The sequence below is a fragment of the Apium graveolens genome, chromosome 7 (genome assembly GCF_009905375.1).
Source record: "Apium graveolens cultivar Ventura chromosome 7, ASM990537v1, whole genome shotgun sequence".
Classification (NCBI taxonomy): Eukaryota; Viridiplantae; Streptophyta; class Magnoliopsida; order Apiales; family Apiaceae; genus Apium; species Apium graveolens.
Genome location: NC_133653.1, coordinates 85,010,035 through 85,031,141, shown reverse-complemented (window position 1 = coordinate 85,031,141; position 21,107 = coordinate 85,010,035). Strand labels below are relative to the sequence as shown.

The following is a 21,107-nucleotide window of genomic DNA, read 5'->3' as shown; positions in this document are numbered from 1 at the left end:
GGAGGGATGGTGAGTTGCTGCCCATGATTGCAGAGAAGGGGTGGATAGCTTTTTGTGAGTCACCCGAAGCAGTACCGATGAGCGTTGTTCGCGAGTTCTATGCGAACGCGAAGGCCGAAAAGAATGGGTTTTCTGTGGTCCGTGGGCTGACGGTTGATTATCATCCTGCGGCGATTCGCCGTGTGATTGGACAGCGAGAGAGGAAGCCCGAGGAGGAGAACTGGAATGAAAAGACTGCTGAGGATTTTGACTTGGATTTGATTTGTGCGACTCTCTGTCGACCGGACACAGTTTGGACCTGCAGGACCGGCACTAATGAGTATCGTCACTTTCCGGCGATCGCCATGAACAGGTATGCCCGTGCATGGAATGCATTTATTTGTGCTAATATTTTGCCTTTTTCGCATGCACACGAGGTCACAGTTGAGAGAGCACAGTTGTTGTGGGGAATTCTGAATGAGGAATACTATGTGGACCTTGGTGAGTTTATCTACCAAGGAATTCTGAAGTTTTTGAGGGGAGCGAAGCATATGAACATCCCTTATGCATCCACGGTTACGAAGCTATGCCGAGCAGTGGGAGTGAACTGGCCGGCTCATGAGCAGTTGCAGTTGCCAGCAGCTCCGATTGATTCTGGCACTCTGAATGAGATGCAGGAGTGGACCGGTGGTGAGCCTGAGGAGCATGGGCTGGGTTATCATCTTCCAGGAGGGCGTCCAGCACGAGGTGCTACTATGGCTAGGCCAGGGCGTGATGAGGCTGGTTCTTCGAGAGCTCAGGAGGGTGCTGGGATGGTTGATGCCCAGTATAGGAGGCTTTCACGACGGATGGATGCCATGTATGAGACGCAGAGCAGGTTTGCTCAGGAGCTCACCCTTGCGTTAGGGACTGCTTTTCGAGGCCTTGGAGCTGATATCCAGTGGCTAGTTTTTGGTGAGGACTTTGTATACCCGCCGCCTGATACTCCACCCACTGAGGGTGATGATGATGATGATGACTCCAAGTAGGTATACCCTGTGTTCCTTTCTACTACTTTCACTGAGGACAGTAAAGATTTTTAGTTTGGGGGTGGTAGTTAAGGAATATTGTGTGTGTGTCATTTAGTTGCATATTCATGATAGTTTAGTTCATATAGTTGCATAATTTATGCCATATAGTTTTTTTTTTGTTATGAATGTCATGTAGCTCATGTATTTACCATGATCCCTTTTGCAATGATTTATCGACTGAATTGTGATATTGATGCGAGTGTAGTGATAACATTAAAGTGATATTAAGTTGTGTAGGTTGATATGCATGCTAGAAACAATTGTAAGTCCACTAAGTCTTAGAGAATGCGTAAGGGCTAGATTGTTGTTATGATTTGGTTGTTTTTAAGGTCAATCTACTTATTATGCTTAGAATTCGATTATAGGTTCTTAGTGATAAAGGCATGAAAAAGAAAAAATTTTGGAGAAAAAAATATGGAAGTTGTTGCTAGTTGTGGCTAGGCGTCAAATGGCTAGTAGCCGGCTCGCATATGGTGTGAGTAGTCTAGGGTTGAGCAAGATGGAGCGAAACGCACTTGCTCAGAAGTTAAAAAAAAAAGAGAAAAATTTGCATAATTGATCAAGAGTGGGCTCTTTGGTATTCGAGTTATTAAGTTCTTAGGGGACTTTGTGCCTAGTGACCTAAGGCTTTTAGAGTCTGGGATCCGCTAACCTAACGCTCGTTACATGGATACCATTGTATAAGTCTTTTGTGGACCTCACTCATTGCACGGTCAAATAAGCATTTGAGTTGTAAATAAAAAGCACGATTCCGTAGTAAGCTCCAGAGTTCTTGTAGTGTTGTATATCACTTTGTGCCTAGATTTTTTTATTCTTTGTATAATCGTAGGATTGCCTTGAGGATAGTCTAGTCATAGTAATTGGTCTAGTTCCGAAGCATATCTGTTAAGCATTTGCACACACCACGTTTCTGGCTGTATGTCCGTTTGCATGAGTTTATTGATCTTTAGTTGTCTAACTGCATTCGTTGGGATGTGGCAATTTGGTTGATTAATTGTAGTAAGGGGGATCGCTACATTTTCATATAGATTGCATTCATGCATGTTTTTATTTATTTTTGAGTCTGTGACGCTTGAGGACAAGCATCGATTTAAGTTTGGGGGTGTGATAAGTGGCATTTTATACCACTTAGAGCGTCTTAAAATGGCTTAAATTGGTGTCTTGAAATCAAGTATTTTGTGTATTTGATGCGTTTTTCTAGTGTTTATGCATTTCAGGGTTTTAGTTGCATTTCGGGGGAGGAATCATCAAGAATAAGCCTTGGCATGTGTTCACCATTGCGAGAGGAAAGAAACGGGCAGATTACGGCGAAGAAACGGAGCGAAATCAGAATTTTTCCAGTAGAGGTCTAAGCGCCCGCTCAGCATTGCTGAGCGGCCGCGCAGCAAGCTGAGCGCCCGCTCAGCTATGCTGAGCGGCCGCGCAGGGTCGGGAAAAAAAACAAATTATTTTAGGACTTCTACTTCTGTTTGGTTTCCACTTCTATGTAATCTGAGTTTTATGGGACTATTATATAAGTAGATTTGAGACGTTTTCACAAAGGTGGATTGAAGAAGATTGTGTTTTTACGCAAGGAGCGAAGGAGATAAGGAAGAAGACCGATTTAGCACACTGCAACGAAGAGGAAGCATATCTTCTTGTGATTCTTGTTTCGTTGTAACGTTGGATGCTAGTTTTCTTGCTTTGAACTTATTTACTCTTGTGACGTACTCTGTTTTAATATAATTAGTTTAGTTATTATTTTCTTGTGTTTGTTTATCATGATTTTATATGAACCCATGATGACGATAAGTGCTATTGTGGGCTAATCGTGATCATGGGGTTGCAACGGATTTATTATGGAATTCTTTAGTTAATTGTTTAATACTTTAGTGTGTGATGATTGCATGATATCTAGTATTGGTTGTGCGTATTCGTCTTATGTGCGTCGCGAACATATAAGATAGGGTGTTAATCTCTTGTGAAGCGACGGTGGATCTTGAGATTTAGAACTTGCCATGCTAGCATAGGTTCATGTACGTTGTGCATGATTAGTGGGTAACTCTAACAGTTTTATTTGCCCTATGTAATCAAAAGGAATAACTTGTGCTTAAATCGTTGTGTTGTCAATTTCTGTAGACATATGGGAACTCAACATAATTGATGACTATTCAACTTCTATCTTAATTGTGGATGCTTGGTAGAATGGTATTAGTACAATGAAAGTTGGCTTTTATCAGTTTCGTGTTATTCGATTAATATCATCACTGTCACATGCTAAAGGTAATAACAATGGCTATAGAAGGAAGTAATAATGAAGTTGTGATCTCATGAGTGTTTTATTATTGATAAATTGAAGTGTTAGTTAAGTGATTAATTAAGTAGTTAATTATAGTTAATATTTAATCGACAATTTTAAGTGTTATTGTCTTAACATTGAGAAGTAATCATACATTGGTGAGTGAGTTTAATTAGACAATAATTTAGTCTGAGTCTCTGAGGGAACGAACTAGAAAGTATTCTATATTACTTGCGAACGCGTATACTTGCGTGAATATTAGTGCATGATTTCGCCCTAACAGGAATCCACTCCAAGAGAATCTGGACTCAAAAACTTCAATTTCGATTCTTTTGATGGGTTAGCCGACCTCGAAGAGCACCTGAACTATTTTGAGCAAATCTCCAACATCTATGACTACAATGATCTCACAAGGTGCCGTTTCTTTGCATCAACATTGAAGGGTGGGGATCAGAAATGGTTCATCCGAATCCTATCTTGGAGTGTGGATTCATGGAAGGATTTTTGAGAAATATTCTTAAAATGATTCCGGGCTAATCGAATGAATGAGCTACAAATGTGCCATTTGGAAACAATCCAGCAGAGGAACAAAGAGTACCTACCCGAGTTCATCAAAAAATTTCAAGAAGTTGTCAACCAACTCTCCAACCTGGAAGAAACAGAAGTTGTAATATCTTAAGGAGAAATCTCCATCTGGTTTCTTGCAAAGGTTATGTCAAGGACCTAATTTACAGAGAGCCCCAAAGCCTTGCCTCAGCCTATGCACTGGCCTCCAAGTTCATAAAAGAAAATGATTTTCTCAAGTCAATGAAGATGAATAGGAGAATCCACGACGACGACGAGTCCCCGGAGTGTCGCTCGTCATACAGGAAGGATAAGAGATTCAAACTGGATCGACAGTCAACCTATATCCAACAATCCCAAGGAACCCCACCCCGGGACAACTATTCTGGACCCCAAAAAATGCAAAGAAACCAAGGGCTAAAAGGGAGCCCAAGCCAGGTTCGGAGTGGACACCCCTCAACAGGCCCCGGGAAGATATCTTGCGCGAGGTTAAAGGTAAACCCTTTTATTATCCACCAAAACCCTTACTTGCACCCCTGGAGAACAGGGCCCGAGACAAGTATTGTGGATACCACGAAGATCGTGGATATACAACAGAAAACTATTTCTCTTTGAAAATGTTTATTGAGGACCAAATCAAAAAAGGAAACATGAACCAATATCTTCAGAGAAAGCTAAATGACAAAGATAAGGCTCCAGGTAGCAGCAAGAATGTGGTCAACATTTTCTTTGGCGGAACAACATATCCACCCCGAAGCCTAGACATGTATATTGATATAATGATGATCCAGCCTTTTGAAGATGAGCCAATATACTTCTCCTATTCGGATTTCGAAGGACTTAATTCGGATCACAACCAGGCCTTAGTGGTGACTCTCGATGTGGTAGATTAACGAGGTATAAATAATTTAGTTGATAATGGTTCTTCTGCTAACATAGTATTCGAGCATACACTCAACAGGATAGAGCTCAGCCACCTGCGCATGGACCCCTGCCTCGAGGACCCCTTACATGGGTTCGGGAACACAATGATACCAATTCGGGGTGTTATCTACCCCCCCATAACTTTTGGAACCGCACCCCAGCAGGTTTTTTACATCATGAAGTTCTACGTGATATGTGCGGCATCATCATACAACATGATCCTCGGTAGGCCCACAATTACCAAACTCAGGGCCATCCCTTCGATGATTCATCTAAAGCTCAAATTCTCCACCCGAGAGATATATGAGAGTTGAAGGGAGACAGAGACATGGCAGGGAGATGATATGGCCAAGCTTTAATCATGGCAGAAACGGAACCAGACTAACAGGAAGAAGATAATGTCCCTACCCAGGGGACAATACAGGAAGAAATATCGTGAACATCTCAGTAAGAGGCTCAGATTGGATGTGAATATGATCGAAGATTCAGGATACAACATAACCAACGCTAATGCCCGAATCCAGAAGTTTGTAGAAACCAAAGAGAAGACAAAGGTCGAGCTCGCCCAACAGACATTGGAGATAGAACTCGAGCCCGGGAACCCCACCTGGAAGATCAAAATTGGCAAAGGCGTAGAAACAGCTTTTCAGAAGGAACTCATCAAATTTCTAAAAGAATATGTCGATGTGTTCGCTTGGACACCGAAAGACATGCCTGGGATCGACGAATCAGTTACAATGCATAGCCTGGATGTTGATCCAAAATAGAGGTCGATCAAGAAAAAATGAAGAAACTTCGCCCGGAAAGGCAACAAGCAATTGATAAAGAGGTAGAAAAGTTGCTAAAGGCAGATATTATCTGTGAAATTAAGTACCCGAATTGGATCGCCAACATTGTACTGGTCAAAAAGTCCAAAAGAAAATGGAGAATGTGCATCGATTACACAAGTCTGAATTCGGCTTGCCCTAAAGACTCCTACCCGCTACCCAACATAGATGAACTGATTGATGCAACTTCAGGTCATGTTATGCTAAGCTTTATGGATGTTTTTTTCGGATACAACCAAGTCAAAATGAATCCAGATTAATTTATTGATTAATTGAATTAATTGATTAATTAATTCTGAATTAATATTATGAATTTTCAGAATTAATTTTGAATTTATATTCAATATTAATTCAGCATGACAATCAATTGAACCAGTATGACAATCAATTGTCATACCGAAAGTCATACTAGTTCAAATGGATTATCATACCGAAAGTTCTACCAGCTATAGGATTGTCTTGCTAGTTCAAATGATTGTCTCACCGATTGTCTTGCTAGTACAAGTGATTGTCATGCCGATTGTCTTGCTAGTTCAATCGATTGTCATGCCGATTGTCTTGCTAGCTCAACAGATTGTCATGCCGATTGACTTGCAAGTTTATTTGATCTCTGTTGATTGAATTATTAAAAGACAACAGCAGCAGACATCAATCAGACAATTGAATAGAGTTCAACTAACTCAAGAACACAAAAAGAAAAGCAGCAGCAGAAGCATTTCATCTTTCAACTGCATTTCAAGTTCATTAATTTGTAGTCATTAAAGTTAAATCCAAACCACTAGAAATCATTCTCTTGTTCTTGTGTAACTATCTAGCGGATCAAAATCCCTAGAACTTAATCTCAAATTGCTTCTAGTATTTGATCTTTTTATTGCAAAAATAGAAAAAGTTCATGTCGAATTTATTCTAGATTTGTGATAATTTATTTGAGATTAATCCCTTGTAAATGATACCGTTGTTGTAACACCTTTCAATTTTAATAATAGTTTTATTTAACTTGAATTTTGTTTCACTTTTTTATTCCGCATTAAATTCAATTAAACGGTAAAGTTTGTATTCAACCTCCCCTTCTACAAACATATTGGGACCTAACAGCCCCTATCTCTTTACATTGAGGCCGGACCAAGAGCAGTCTCATCATCACTCATACGGGAAGAAGAGGAGATACAGAGCCCTGTCTATTATTTAAGCCAGGTCCTCAAGGACGCAGAAACTTGGTACCCGAACTTGGAAAAATTTTCCCTAGCCCTTGTACATTCAAGTAGAAAGCTAAGGCAATATTTCCAAGGCCGAGAAACAAGGGTAATCACAAATCAGCCACTTCGGAGAATCATTCACAAACCACACGCGTCCGGGAGGTTGGTTAACTGGGAAAAAGAGTTAAGCCAATTCAACATCAAGTTTATCCCCCGGACGACAATAAAAGCCCGGGCTTTGGTTGAATTCGTCATTGAGGTTACCTTCCCTGAAGCCCCCCAGCCTCAACCAACCTATCCGAGGGTGAACAAGAAACTTCTGACAAGAACACGTGGATATAATATATCGATGGTTCAGCAACAACGGACAGATCCAGGGCATGTCTCATCCTATCGAGCCCAGACGGTTTTACAATCTAGCAAGTGATAAATTTCGCATTCAAAGCTACAAACAACCAAGCTGAATATGAAACATTACTCTCCAGACTCAAACTAGCAAAATCTCTTAGGGCAACAAAGTTGGTCATCCACAGTGGATCCCAGATCATGGTCAAATAAACCAATAGAGAATACATCACGAAAGACCCCAAGCTGGCAAAATATCAAGCAATGGTGCGAAGTATCCTGGAAACTATCCCGGATACCACAATTATGCAGGTAAACAGAGAGAAGAACTCCAAGGAAGATGAGCTCTCCAATCTTCTACAAAATACTTCAGATCTAAGCAGTTCGGTCTATTTTGAAGAGCTCGGGGCACCTAGCACAGATCGAGCCGAAATCTTATGCATCAGCAGCCCGAATAACTGGATGACTCCCTATATAGCCTACTTGAAAGATGTGACCCTTCCAGAAGATGAGAACAAGGCACGTTACCTCAAATAAAAAGCTGCCCGTTTCTTCCTTGAAGATAATCAACTTTACAGGGCGAACCTTCTCAGCACCCACTCTCACATGTGTTGACCGGATGAGGCCGATTATTATCTCCGGGAGTTTCACGAGGGAATTTGCTGAGATCACTTAGCTTCCAAAGCCCTAGCCTAAAAAATCATTAGATAAGGGTATTATTGGCCAACTATCTACGTAGATGCGGTGGCATATGTAAAGAAATACAGCAAATGCCAAAAGTTCAGCAATGTGCCGAAGCAGATCCCAAGCCTTCCAGGGTCAGTACTCCCCCCGGTTCCCTTCGCTGTTTGGTGAATTGACATCATTGGTCCTTTTCCCCGAGCCAAAGGAGCTTTACGCTACGTCCTAGTGGCGATTGAATACATTACTAAATGGGCGGAGGCTAAAGCCATGTGAACCATCAATCAACAAGATTGTATAAAATTCATGGATTCAATCGTGATAAAGTTCAGAATCCCGATGGTTTTCATCTCGGATAACGGACCACAGGTTTTTGGATCAGATTTCGAAGCATATTTGAAAGAGCTCGGCATCAAATATAAAAGAGCATCTGTGGCCCACCCTCAGAGGAACAGACAGGTAGAAGTAACCAATAAGACCATACTCTGGGGCCTAGAGAAAAGATTGGAAAAGTCCAAGAAGACCTATCTAGATGAACTCCCGAAGGTCTTATGGTCCTACAAGACCACCCCCAGGACAGGAACTGGAGAGACTCCTTTCAAACTTGCCTATGGCACCGAGGCTCGACTACTAGTTGAAACCGGATCACCCTCCCACAGAGTTGTCAATTTCGATGAAGTCTCAAATATTAAAGGCCTTAAAACCAACCTAGAACTTTTAGATGAGGTAAGAGACCGGGCCGTGCAAAATATGGAAAGCTACAAAGAAAAGACAAAACTCTATTTTGTGAAGAAAACCAAGGTCTGAGAATATGGAGTGAGAGATCTAGTACTCCGGGACACTGAAGCTTCAGAACCAATAAATCAAGGCAAACTGCAGCCCAACTGGGAAGGGCCTTACAAAGTTAAAGAGTTGTTGCGCCCGAGGACATACAAGCTATGTTACCTCAATGATACCGAGGTCCCGAACACCTGACACGGGGCCCGATTAAGGAAGTTCTACCAATAATTAAAAGGTGCACATTCTGGGATCATCTCTATATTAGAACTATGATATCTTTATCTCCCAATCAAGTGATTTAAATTCTGTATCTATTCGCCCCGGAATGTAATTTCTGCTTTATTTATGTTTAAATGAAAAACCTTACTTTGAGCACCCTACATCTTAGAATGGTTCTATTCTCTTGTTTTATTGCTGCTGTTGTATTAGCACATAAATGCATAACTTAAACAAATTCATGACTTAGAAAAATTTCTAAAAATTAAAATTTTACCCCAACCAGGGGTCAATAACAAGTTACAATCCATGTGCACTTAAAAAAATTTCTAAAAAATAAAATTTTGCCCCAACCCGGGGTCAATAACAAGTCACAATCCATGTGTACTTGAAATATTTCTAAAAATATGAAATTTTACCCCATCCTGGGGTCAAAAACAAGGCGCAACTCAGGTGCACTTAGAAACATTTCTAAAATTAAAATTTTACCCCAACCCGGGATAAAAAAAAAGACACAACCCATGTGCACTTGATAATTTTTTTACAAGTCCTAACACTGCAACAAAAAACGAAAGGCGATAAAATGCAAACTAACAGACCATAAAACCAACGTACATATAAATTCAAATAGCCAAAAGGCCAAGTTCAGAAATTACTTAAGAACATCAAGTTTAAATTACACGCCACAAGGGCCAAACATATTAGTCTTCAGCTGTCGGCTCAGAGCGTGGAGAAAGAGGTTGCTCCGGATCTTTCTGAGGAAGCGGTGGCTGCTGGGCTAGGGGAGACTCGGGAACAGGAGGGGCGGTACTCGACGGTCCAGCCCCGGACTCTCTCTCCAAGATGGAATTAGCTTCATTCTCCAGTCGGGTCTCATCCTCAATGTACTTCTCAAGGAAGACATCAATGTTCCCCCCGGGGCAATCCGTAAGGTACCGGGAGGCGACCCTCTAACAAATCTGAATCTTCTCCAGTGCTTTCTCATTCAACACCTCAAAATAAGTTGTAGTTTCCCGGAAGCTGGCCAAGACTTCTTCCGCAGTTGGCCTCGCATCCAAATTCTCCCTCAGCTTCCGGTTCTCGTCCCTCATCTCCCGGACAGAAGCCTCAGTCTGGTCCTGTCGTGCCCTAATGTCAGCCAAGAGCTTCTTGTGAGCCTCAGTTTCCTTCATATTGGCTTCCTTCACCTCCTTAAGCTCCTGAGCCAAATTCTCAGCTTCGTTCTTCGCAACAACCCTGGCGTCAGCCTTCACTTTCAGAGTCCGTGTAATGGCCACCAAGCCTGCAATCCGGGAGTTGGCCTGTGAACAAATGGTCGTCAAAATGGAAAAATACGAACACATAAAAAGACAAGTACAAAAACAAGGAAGATACTTAAAGCAGTAACATCCTCCTGCATAGAAATAAGAAAGTCCCCGAGAGGCTCCTTCTCGTACTTCCTCCTCTCAATAGTGGTGGCATAGTTTTCAAACAGCTCATTCCGGAGAGTCTCCGGAGTAAAAATGGCCAACAGTGCCTTAAGGGTCTCCGGAGTATCCGAAGCCAACTCAGTAGCAACCTTCTTGGAAGCCCTGCTCCCGAACCCCGCAGCATCTTCCTCCCCGGTCTCCACGGGAGCGTTCTTTCTCTTCCTTGGAGCCTTATCCTTCTCCTTCCCCTTCACAGCCTCCGCCTGGGGCTCATTGATCTGGATTGAAATTCTCCCCGTACATGTAGCCGCGGTCTGTCCAGCCCCGGTACGAGTGCCACCATCCTCACCTTCACCAACCTTCTTCTTGCCGATGTCCAGACTGTTCAGACCCCCGATCCTCCTTCACCTCACAGCCAAATCCTTCAACTGTGCAAACATATTGCTTGGATACGGCATTAACTTCGGAATACCTGAAGCATCAACAATTCAAACATTATTCCCGGAGAAAAGAAGACGACAATAATAAAAGACAAGGAAAAGCTAAGGAAAGAGACTTACATCCAGCAGCATGCATATTTACGTTATTGTTAAAAGTGTCCCGGGTCCACTATGCTCCGAGTGCCTCACAGAAGGCAAACATCATCGTGAGAGCGCCTCGCCCAAGCCGTTGGACATGAAATTTATCTGTTTTGTGGAGTGGCATATGATAAGTGGATTTTATATCCACTTGGAATGCTTTATTACAAGCTTAAATTGGTGTTTTGGACTCAAGTTGTTGGTATTTTGATGTGTTTTTGTGTTATTGCATTTCAGGTATCAGTTAAATGAAGAAAAGAGCTTTTAAAGGAAATATGATAAAAAGTGATCAGAATTGGAAGCCAAGGCCATTGTCAAGTTGTAGAGAATCTCAATAGCTTCGCGTGGGCAGTTGAATCGCCTAATTCTGACGAGTAGAACTCAAGTTATGGCCAAAACAAGATTCATCAGAATATTTTTCCCAGTCAGTAGCTGAGCGCCCGCTCAGGAGAGCTGAGCGGCCGCTCAGGGCGCGGCTGGTCGCTGATTTCGCTGAAAAAGCCTTTTTTGAGTAGAATTTGACGATTTTAAGGGTCCAGGTCCACTAGGGGCGTATATATACTTAAAAAAAGGGTTTTCATCATCCGGGAAGATTGGGATACCAAGGAGAAGGCCTAGAAGCACAGAACAACTCCGAAAAAGAAGATCTTGTTTTCAACTTGTGATTCTTTGAATTAGTTGTAACTTTGGATGCTCGTTTTCGTTCTTGTTGAACCTAGATCTCGTTTATTCGTACTTTGATTATTATTTAGTTTATTAAGACCTTGTTTATACCATGCTTTCATTGGAACCCATGGTGACGATGAGTTCGATTATGGGCTAATCGTTGTCATGGGATTCTAGCGAATTTACTTATGGATTTCAATAGTTAATTGTTTCGATATCTTGGTGTGTGGTGATTGTATGATATCCTAGTATTGGTTGTGCTTATTCGTCTTATGTGCGTAGTTAACATATAAGATAGCGTGTTAATCTCTATTGAAGCGACAGTGAATATAGAGGTTTAGAACATGCCATGCTAGCATAGGTTCTTGTATGTGTGTACATGATTCGTAGGTAACTCTAACCGTTTTACTTGCCCTATGTAATCAAGATAGATAACTTGTTCTTAAACCGTTATGTTGTCAAATTCTATAGACATATAGGGTCTCAATATAATTGGTGCCTATTCAGCTTCTATCTCTTTTGTGGATGTCTGGTAGAATGGTACTCGTGCAACGAAAGTTGGCGTTTATCAGTTTCGTGTTATCTGATTAGTGTCCTCACCATCACATGCTAAGGTTAAGAACGAGAAGGCTATTGAACAAAGTATTTAATGAAGTTAGGATCCCATGTTTGTCATATATAGTAATTCAACTTCAATTCTCTTAGTTAATGTTATTTAGTATAATCTCTTAGTTTAATAAAAGCCCAATTTGTTATTTGTCTTAGCATTGAGCGATAACCATACATTGTTGCATAGGTGCATAAATTGAACTTAACCTAAACCAGTCTCTGTGGGAACGAATCTGATTTATATCTTATACTACTTGCGAACGCGTATACTTGCGTGAATATTAGCGCGTGTTTTCGCCCTAACAAGTTTTTGGCGCCGCTGCCGGGGACTCGGTGTTAATTTTTAGTTTATGTGCTTGTCATCAGTGGTCGTTAAAGTTCACTGACTCGGATTCTTTTACTTTCACGGTTTATTTGTTTGTGTTTCAGGTACTCATTACAATGGGAGATCCAGCAGCACGAACGAAAGCCTTGATGGATTTTTCTCAATCCAAGATCAATGATATTCAATCTAGCATTGTCCGGCCAGCTATCACAACTAATACCTTTGAGATCAAGCCTGGCATAATTCAATGGGTACAGACTTCAGTCCAGTTTGGGGGTTCTCCAATGGAAGATCCCAATACGCACATTAGGGATTTCATTGAGATCTGCGACACCTTCAAGTTCAACGGTGTTTCCGAAGATGCTGTGAAGCTGAGACTATTCCCATTCTCTTTGAGGGACAAGGCTAAGAGCTGGTTACACTCTCTACCAGCTGGTTCGATTACTACTTGGGAAGATCTTGCTCAGAATTTTCTTACTAAATTCTTCCCTATGGCGAAGACAGCTGCAATGAGGAACGCTATTACTCAATTTGTGCAGCAAATGGGAGAATCACTATGTGAAGCTTGGGAGCGCTACAAGGAGATGCTTAGGAAGTGTCCTCATCATGGAATTCCTGATTGGATGATCATCTCTTGTTTTTACAATGGGTTGGGAGCACAGTCCAGACCCATGCTCGATGCAGCATCAGGCGGAGCATTATGTGCAAAGAGCTATGAGGAAGCTTATGATCTAATTGAACTGATGGCTACTAATAAATATCAGTATCCAACCCAGAGAAGTCCACAGGGCAAGGTAGCAGGAGTTCTTGAGGTGGATACAGCTACGACTATCACTGCTCAACTAAAGGCGTTGTCTATGAAGATCGATTCTCTGGCTAACTATGGTGTTAAGCAGATAATTAGTGTTTGTGAGCTGTGTGCAGGTCCGCATGTGACAGAACAATGCGCTATATCTAGCGACTCAGCTCAGTATGTGAGCAACTTTCAGAGATCGCAGCAACCAGTTCCAGACACTTATCATCCTGACAACTGGAATCATCCTAACTTCAGCTGGAGCAACAATCTGAATGTGATGCAACAGCCATTCCAGCAGTTTGGAAATATGCTATTTAACCCTCCTGGTTTTCAGCAACAATTTACACCAAGACAACAACTCCAACTTCAACAACAAACTCATGATGCAGGTCTATCTTCGAATGAAAAATCTGAATTGGAGGAGTTGAGACTTATGTGCAAAAACCAGGCTCTTATATGCCAAAGCCAGGCTGTTTCTATCCAGAATCTGGAGAACCAAATAGGGCAAATTGCTAATGCCTTATTGAATCGACCACCAGGAACGCTTTCTAGTGATATAGAAGCCAATCCAGGAAAGAAGAAAGTTGAAGAACATGTAAACGCCATCACCTTAAGGTCTGGAAAGGTCGCAAGCCCCCAAATTCAGCAAGACAAAGAGCCTGAAAAATCTCAAGATTCAGAAAATGCAGTTGTGGCTAAAGAAGAAGTGCAGAAGGAAGCAGAGGTGGAACCAAGGAAGACTACAGTGGAATACACTCCTCCTGAGGGTAATACAGGGGAGAAGCAGATCTATCCTCCACCTCCTTTTCCTAAAAGGCTGCAGAAGAAAAAGCTGGATAAGCAGTTTGAGAAGTTTCTGGAGATGTTCAAGAAACTTCATATCAACATACCTTTCGCTGAAGCTCTTGAACAGATGCCTAGCTATGCGAGGTTTATGAAAGGTATTCTCTCTCGGAAAGTGAAGCTCGATGACTTAGAGACCGTTGCTCTAACGGAGGAATGCAGTGCTGTGCTGCAACAGAAGTTGCCTCCGAAGCTTAAAGATCCTGGAAGCTTCACTATTCCTTGTACCATCGGAAACTTGTCGGTCGACAAGTGTTTATGTGATTTAGGAGCTAGCATCAATCTGATGCCCTTATCTATCTTCAAGAAGCTTGGTCTGCCTGAGCCGAAACCAACATACATGTCATTGCAACTAGCTGACCGTTCCATCGCTTATCCACGAGGTATAGTGGAGGATGTCTTGGTCAAGGTGGATAAACTCTTCTTCCCTGCTGACTTTGTAATTCTTGATTTCGAGGAAGATAAGAAGATTCCCATTATCTTGGGAAGACCATTCTTGGCTACAGGCCGAACTATGATCGATGTGCAAAAAGGAGAGCTTACGATGAAGGTTCATGATCAGAAGGTCACTTTTAATGTGTTCAAGGAAATAAAATTACCCACAACTAAAGAGGAGTGCTTTAAAGTAGAGCAAATTCAGGTTTTGAATGCACCTCTGTGGAAGAGGAAGTTGGATGTGCCATTCGATTCTCTTGGGTTAGCAGAGCTGAAAATTTCTCAGGATCGTCTTGAGTCGTCTATTGAAGATGCTCCTACACTTGAGCTCAACCCACTACCAAATCACTTGAGTTATTCATTCTTAGGTGCACCCCCTGACAAGGGGTTGGGATATATCTTTGATGATGTAGAGGGTAGCCGAACGGATCCTCCAGTGCCTATAGAGGGTTCTTCTCATGTGCAGCAGGTAGTTGATAGGACTGGTGTTGGTGACGAGCAGTACAGGCGAGTAATTAGGCGTATGGAGGCCATACACGACATTCACCGTCATTTTGCTGAAGATTTGACACATGCTTTCGGTACTATTTTCCGAGACACTAGTGGCGAGGTTGATTGGCCACCTGATCCTCCACCCGACGAGGGTGAATCTCCCGCTAATTAGGTATGCCTGAAATCCTTATTATTGCCTTCAATGAGGACATTGAAAATTTTAAGTTTGGGGGTGATAATGTAAGGATTAGTAGTGTGTGTCCATATAGATTCATATAGATTTATGTTGCATGTTTAGTTGTAGTTCATTCATATTTTTGTATGATTATTCATTTAGGACATATTTGTTTATTTTTATGTAATTTCATATAGTTGCATTTGCATGCATATTTAGCATGATCCCTTAAGATGAACTATGATATTTGATAAGTTGATGTTGATTTCAGTGTGGTGATGATGAATAGAGGGATGTTTAAGTCTTAATGAATTGATTTGCATGCCAGAAATAAATATTTTCACAAAGTCTTATAGGGTTGCTTTTGATCTAGATCATGATCATACTTGTTTGTTGTTGAGATTTAATCACTTGGTTATATTTAGAATTTGTGATATTCTCGTAATGACGTAAAAACACTGATTTTTTTTTTATCTGGAGAAAAACTTGGATTTCATTGCTAGTTGTTGTAAGGCTAGGTGTCAAATGGCTAGTAGCCGGCTCATATTTTTATGAGTAGTCTAGGGTTGAATGAGATGGAGCGAAACGCACTCATTCAGAAATTGTTGAAAAAAAAAGAAAAAAAAGAAAAAAGAGAAAAAAAAAGAAAGAAAAAAGTATGTGTTTATGCACAATTGATCAAGAGTGAGCTCTTTAATACTCGAGTTATTAAGTTCTAGGGGACTTTGTTCCTAGTGACCTAAGGCTTTTATAGTCTGGGATCCGCTAACCTAACGCTCGCTACATGGGTATTATTGTATAAGTCTTTTGGGACCTCATTCATTGCACGATCAAATAAGCATCTTTGCTATGTGTTCAATAATAGTGTGAATCCTTGTATAACTCTAGTAGAAAGGAGGTGTTGTGAGTCATAATGCGTTTATTGTCTATTCTGTTTATAAACTTTTGATTGTTTCAATGATAGATAAGTTAGGGTTATTGATCTAGTATCGAGAGTATTTCTGTTAAGCATCTACACACGCACGTTTCTGGTTTGTGAGTTGGTTTGTGGGATTTATTCAAACTCTGTTTCAAGTTATTGCATTCTTAGAGGCATTGGCTTATTCATTTGGTTATGGTTATTCTCAGGGGATCAATTGCATTATCATTTAGTTGCATTCACATAGTTGCATTCAAGCATTAAGTTTGTTTTGTAGTTTTGAGTCTATTTATGCTTGAGGACAAGCATCGATTCAAGTTTGGGGGTGTAATAAGTGGATTTTATATCCACTTGGAATGCTTTATTACAAGCTTAAATTGGTGTTTTGGACTCAAGTTGTTGGTATTTTGATGTATTTTTGTGTTATTGCATTTCAGGTATCAGTTAAATGAAGAAAAGAGCTTTTAAAGGAAATATGATGAAAAGTGATCAGAATTGGAAGCCAAGGCCATTGTCAAGTTGTAGAGAATCTCAATAGCTTCGCGTGGGCAGTTGATTCGCCTAATTATTGACGAGTAGAACTCAAGTTATGGCCAAAACAAGATTCATCAGAATATTTTTCCCAGTCAGTAGCTGAGCGCCCGCTCAGAGAGCTGAGCGCCCGCTCAGGAGAGCTGAGCGGCCACTCAGGGCGCGGCTGGTCGCTGATTTCGCTGAAAAAGCCTTTTTTGAGTAGAATTTGACGATTTTAAGGGTCCAGGTCCACTAGGGGCGTATATATACTTAAAAAAAGGGTTTTCATCATCCGGGAAGATTGGGATACCAAGGAGAAGGCCTAGAAGCACAGAACAACTCCGAAAAAGAAGATCTTGTTTTCAACTTGTGATTCTTTGAATTAGTTGTAACTTTGGATGCTCGTTTTCGTTCTTGTTGAACCTAGATCTCGTTTATTCGTACTTTGATTATTATTTAGTTTATTAAGACCTTGTTTATACCATGCTTTCATTGGAACCCATGGTGACGATGAGTTCGATTATGGGCTAATCATTGTCATGGGATTCTAGCGGATTTACTTATGGATTTCAATAGTTAATTGTTTCGATAACTTGGTGTGTGGTGATTGTATGATATCCTAGTATTGGTTGTGCTTATTCGTCTTATGTGCGTAGCTAACATATAAGATAACGTGTTAATCTCTATTGAAGCGACAGTGAATATAGAGGTTTAGAACATGCCATGCTAGCATAGGTTCTTGTATGTGTATACATGATTCGTAGGTAACTCTAACCGTTTTACTTGCCCTATGTAATCAAGATAGATAACTTGTTCTTAAACCGTTATGTTGTAAAATTCTATATACATATAGGGTCTCAATATAATTGGTGCCTATTCAGCTTCTATCTCTTTTGTGGATGTCTGGTAGAATGGTGCTCGTGCAACGAAAGTTGGCGTTTATCAGTTTCGTGTTATCTGATTAGTGTCCTCACCATCACATGCTAAGGTTAAGAACGAGAAGGCTATTGAACGAAGTATTTAATGAAGTTAGGATCCCATGTTTGTCATATATAGTAATTCAACTTCAATTCTCTTAGTTAATGTTATTTAGTATAATCTCTTAGTTTAATAAAAACCCAATTTGTTATTTGTCTTAGCATTGAGCGATAACCATACATTGTTGCATAGGTGCATAAATTGAACTTAACCTAAACCAGTCTCTGTGGGAACGAATCTGATTTATATCTTATACTACTTGCGAACGCGTATACTTGTGTGAATATTAGCGCGTGTTTTCGCCCTAACAAGCATAAACTTCAAATCCCCACCCCGGACAAATATGAACTCCTGGTGCCAACCCTTAAGGGAGGTTAACATGCTAACTGGGAGAAACATCTTGTCGAACGGATACCCGCAATCTTCAATCCGGAACAAAAACATATATATTGGTCTTCTAGTAGATATCTTGATCTTGAAAAGATGATGGAAGAGTCTGAAGGTGGGAAGATAATCTTTGGCATGACAACAAGCCAAGAACCAACTATTCCACTTCACAGAGTTTAGGGCCAACTGAGTGAAGAGAATCCCATATACATCCCGGAAGAGGGACTTAGTAAATTGGTGTAACCCTAATCTCATGCTCCGGGGATGCTCTAGGGGTATCCCAACGTAACCCCCCGCCGGCCTATGGTAAACTCCCTCGTAGGCTTCCGGCCACCTCCACTCATATTCATCCCCGAGGTTGAATGCGAGCCCGAGTGCACTATCTACCTCGACATTGGTATAATTATCCCCGATCTCTTTATGCACAGGCCCACACTCATACCTTATCCCCGGGGTGTTAAAGAACTGTCTGTCCATGACCGGCTCGTCATAGGGCTCTCTCCCATCTAAGCCCTCCAGGCCCCCATAAACCTCAGACAAATTGCTATAATAAAAGCCCAGGGGCCTCAGGTCTCTCCTACACTGGATAAAATAATGGTCCACATCCTCCCAGGACCCATCATCGTTGGACAGAGTACCCCCGGGACCCAAAACTAAGGTCTCGGCTAAAACCTTAACTGGTCGTTCTGCACGGGGAGGCATCTCTATGGGATCACTATTGGAAGATGAAGAGGAAGAGCTAGGTTCTATTTCTCCTATGAATTCAGGTCTATCCGGATAACGCTTCTTAAGGTTCTCTGTTTGCTTAAATCTCCTACCTTGCATATAGTATACATACATATAAACGCACCCCGGAGTCAATGCCACACCCGAACCCAAACAAAATAAAAACAAAAAATAAGAGATATTAAAAAACATACTGTATGGATATCAAAGATAAAAAATAAGATCTATACACTATGCATACAATTATCATCAAAAGTTCAAGCCAAGACCAGACCCCAGATTCAGTTTAAACTTACACAACTATAGATTCATCTTACCTCATACAAATCAACAAAAATCATAAGTTTGCTACGCGAAACAAGCAAGAAATCTACGCTAAAACTCCATACAAACCTACAACCATACAAAGTCGACTCAAAAACCCCAAACACTTTACAAGAATCGAACAAAAAACTTATGGCTATCAGGCAATGCTCGCACAAAACGATGGCATGCATGGCGTAAGAACGAAGGAGAATAACAAAAAGTGAAAGAGGAACGAAGGAACTTACAAATAAACTGAAGAAATGCAAAGGCTTCAAGTCGAAAAAGCTCCAAGAATCTCCGATGAAATCTCTGTTTCTTTTTTTTCTCGACTAGATGAGCCGAGGGCCCAATTTACAAATGAGTGAAGGGCTCGAAGACACATGGCAACATCTCCACCGTCCAGGTGGCCCCGATCCAGAACCTTCCAAAGATCCAGATCCGGGGACACGTTGGCCCATCGTAGTCGTCCACGTGTCTCTCAATCCCAAACTCACCTACGGTCCCGATCCAAGTTACAAACCCCTAAACCCTAATGGAAAGCATATAAAAGGCCAACAAAAAGGTGTATTGGGGTTATTGAATCTTTACTATCTACACACCTATACACACCACTATCTATCCGTTTAATTCCTATTTTGCCTTTCTTCTCCGATAACCCTTCTCATTCTCATGCCGGAGGTGCCGCGGGGACGCCTCCCCCTTCGGTTCTAATTTTACAGGAGCCCATCCTACAGCTACACCACAAACCACCGTCATTTCTGTTCAAATGGAGGTTGAGTCCGGGTAGGATAAGGAGAAGATCCGGGGTGATCTGGAATTATCACCTGGCTGTCTCATTTTGAAAAACTTTGGTGTCTAATGCTAGCATTCACGACAGCTTCATGCTGCAGATGATCGATATGAATTTTTTCAAAAACTATGTAGGCAGAAAGTAGAAACAAGGGCGATGATCCTCATGGAATTGATGCATACAATGGTAACTTTATGAATACGATATTTGATCAAAGGGAAGGTTGATATTCGACTATCATGGCCTTTTTCGAGAAAAAGATTAAAGATATGCAGTTATTTTCTGTATTAGAATTGGTAGGAGCCTTTTAGATTGTTGAGCATGATACCAACAACAAAACAATGTTAAATGTATAGGATCAGTTTAGTAGTGTTTACCAATAACATTTTGAAAGAGTTGGTCATATAACATGGTCCAAGACATGTCTTGTCTAAGCTCTTATGTCCAATATTCCCAGAGTGTAATATGGATATCTGAACCACAACGAGTTTTCTAAGCTTAGTGTCTGATTGAGTAATAGGTACCTATCGTTTAAACTTTAAGAATTCCAAAACTTTCCATTCTGCAAAAAGAGTAATAACAAACAAGATTGAACCCCAGAAAACCAAAACGAAAACCGAAAATGATTTTTTGGGATTCTGATTTTCTGACAAAACCGAAATCTTTTGGTCGTGAGAGACATGTTTTTGTGACAAAGTATGATAATGTGATAGTTAGCGCCTAAATTTATTAATGAGAGTTGTGCAAATATCTATATGTTTTAAACATAAGCTCTAGCCTGTAGCTGCAAACTACCACACATATTCTTGTATGCAGAAAATTGGCATTGTAGATTTGATAATCCTAAATGAAAACGGAATGATGAAATTCCTCATGCATCTCCACCCCATCAAGAGAAGGAGAAATAGGGGCATGACCAGAAGTACCAAAGGCCTTGATATGATCTTTAAGTGACCTCTTATGCTTGAAATCGGAACCACAGGTACAGAGCCAGCGTTTACCACAATTCTTCTCATGGGTACGCCAGTCACCTTTTACAGCCAAACATTTGCCACACTTTCGACAAGAGAATCGCTTTGTGCCATGCTTTCTCTTGTAATGTGTTTGCAATGTTCGAAAATCCTTCAACGGCTTGGCCCTTGGGTGATCCAGATTATTCTTGCACCCTTCTTCACAGCAGTAGCATGGGATCCCTAACATTGCTCGAGGCTGCACTCCCTTTAGTGATTCAGGTCCTTTACGATATTGTGACCCATGACCCCACATGTGCATCTTCCACCAGTAGTACATATAACAAACA

The 21,107-nt window shown here is 41.1% G+C and overlaps 1 protein-coding gene and 1 non-coding gene across 2 annotated transcripts in view; both read right to left on the bottom strand.

Annotated features, from left to right (window-relative positions):
* Positions 1 to 12,953: 12,953 nt before the first annotated feature.
* LOC141676277 (small nucleolar RNA R71) lies at positions 12,954 to 13,060 on the bottom strand. The gene has a single exon (XR_012556875.1). It is a non-coding gene; the product is annotated as a small nucleolar RNA R71 (small nucleolar RNA).
* Positions 13,061 to 20,490: 7,430 nt separating this feature from the next.
* Positions 20,491 to 21,107, bottom strand: part of LOC141673825 (uncharacterized) — a 31,881-nt gene continuing 31,264 nt past the window's right edge. The window contains exon 3 of the mRNA XM_074480560.1: positions 20,491 to 21,079. Within this exon, the coding sequence (XP_074336661.1) occupies positions 20,651 to 21,079 (429 nt within the window). The 3' untranslated portion in view covers positions 20,491 to 20,650. The remainder of the gene's footprint in view (positions 21,080 to 21,107) is intronic.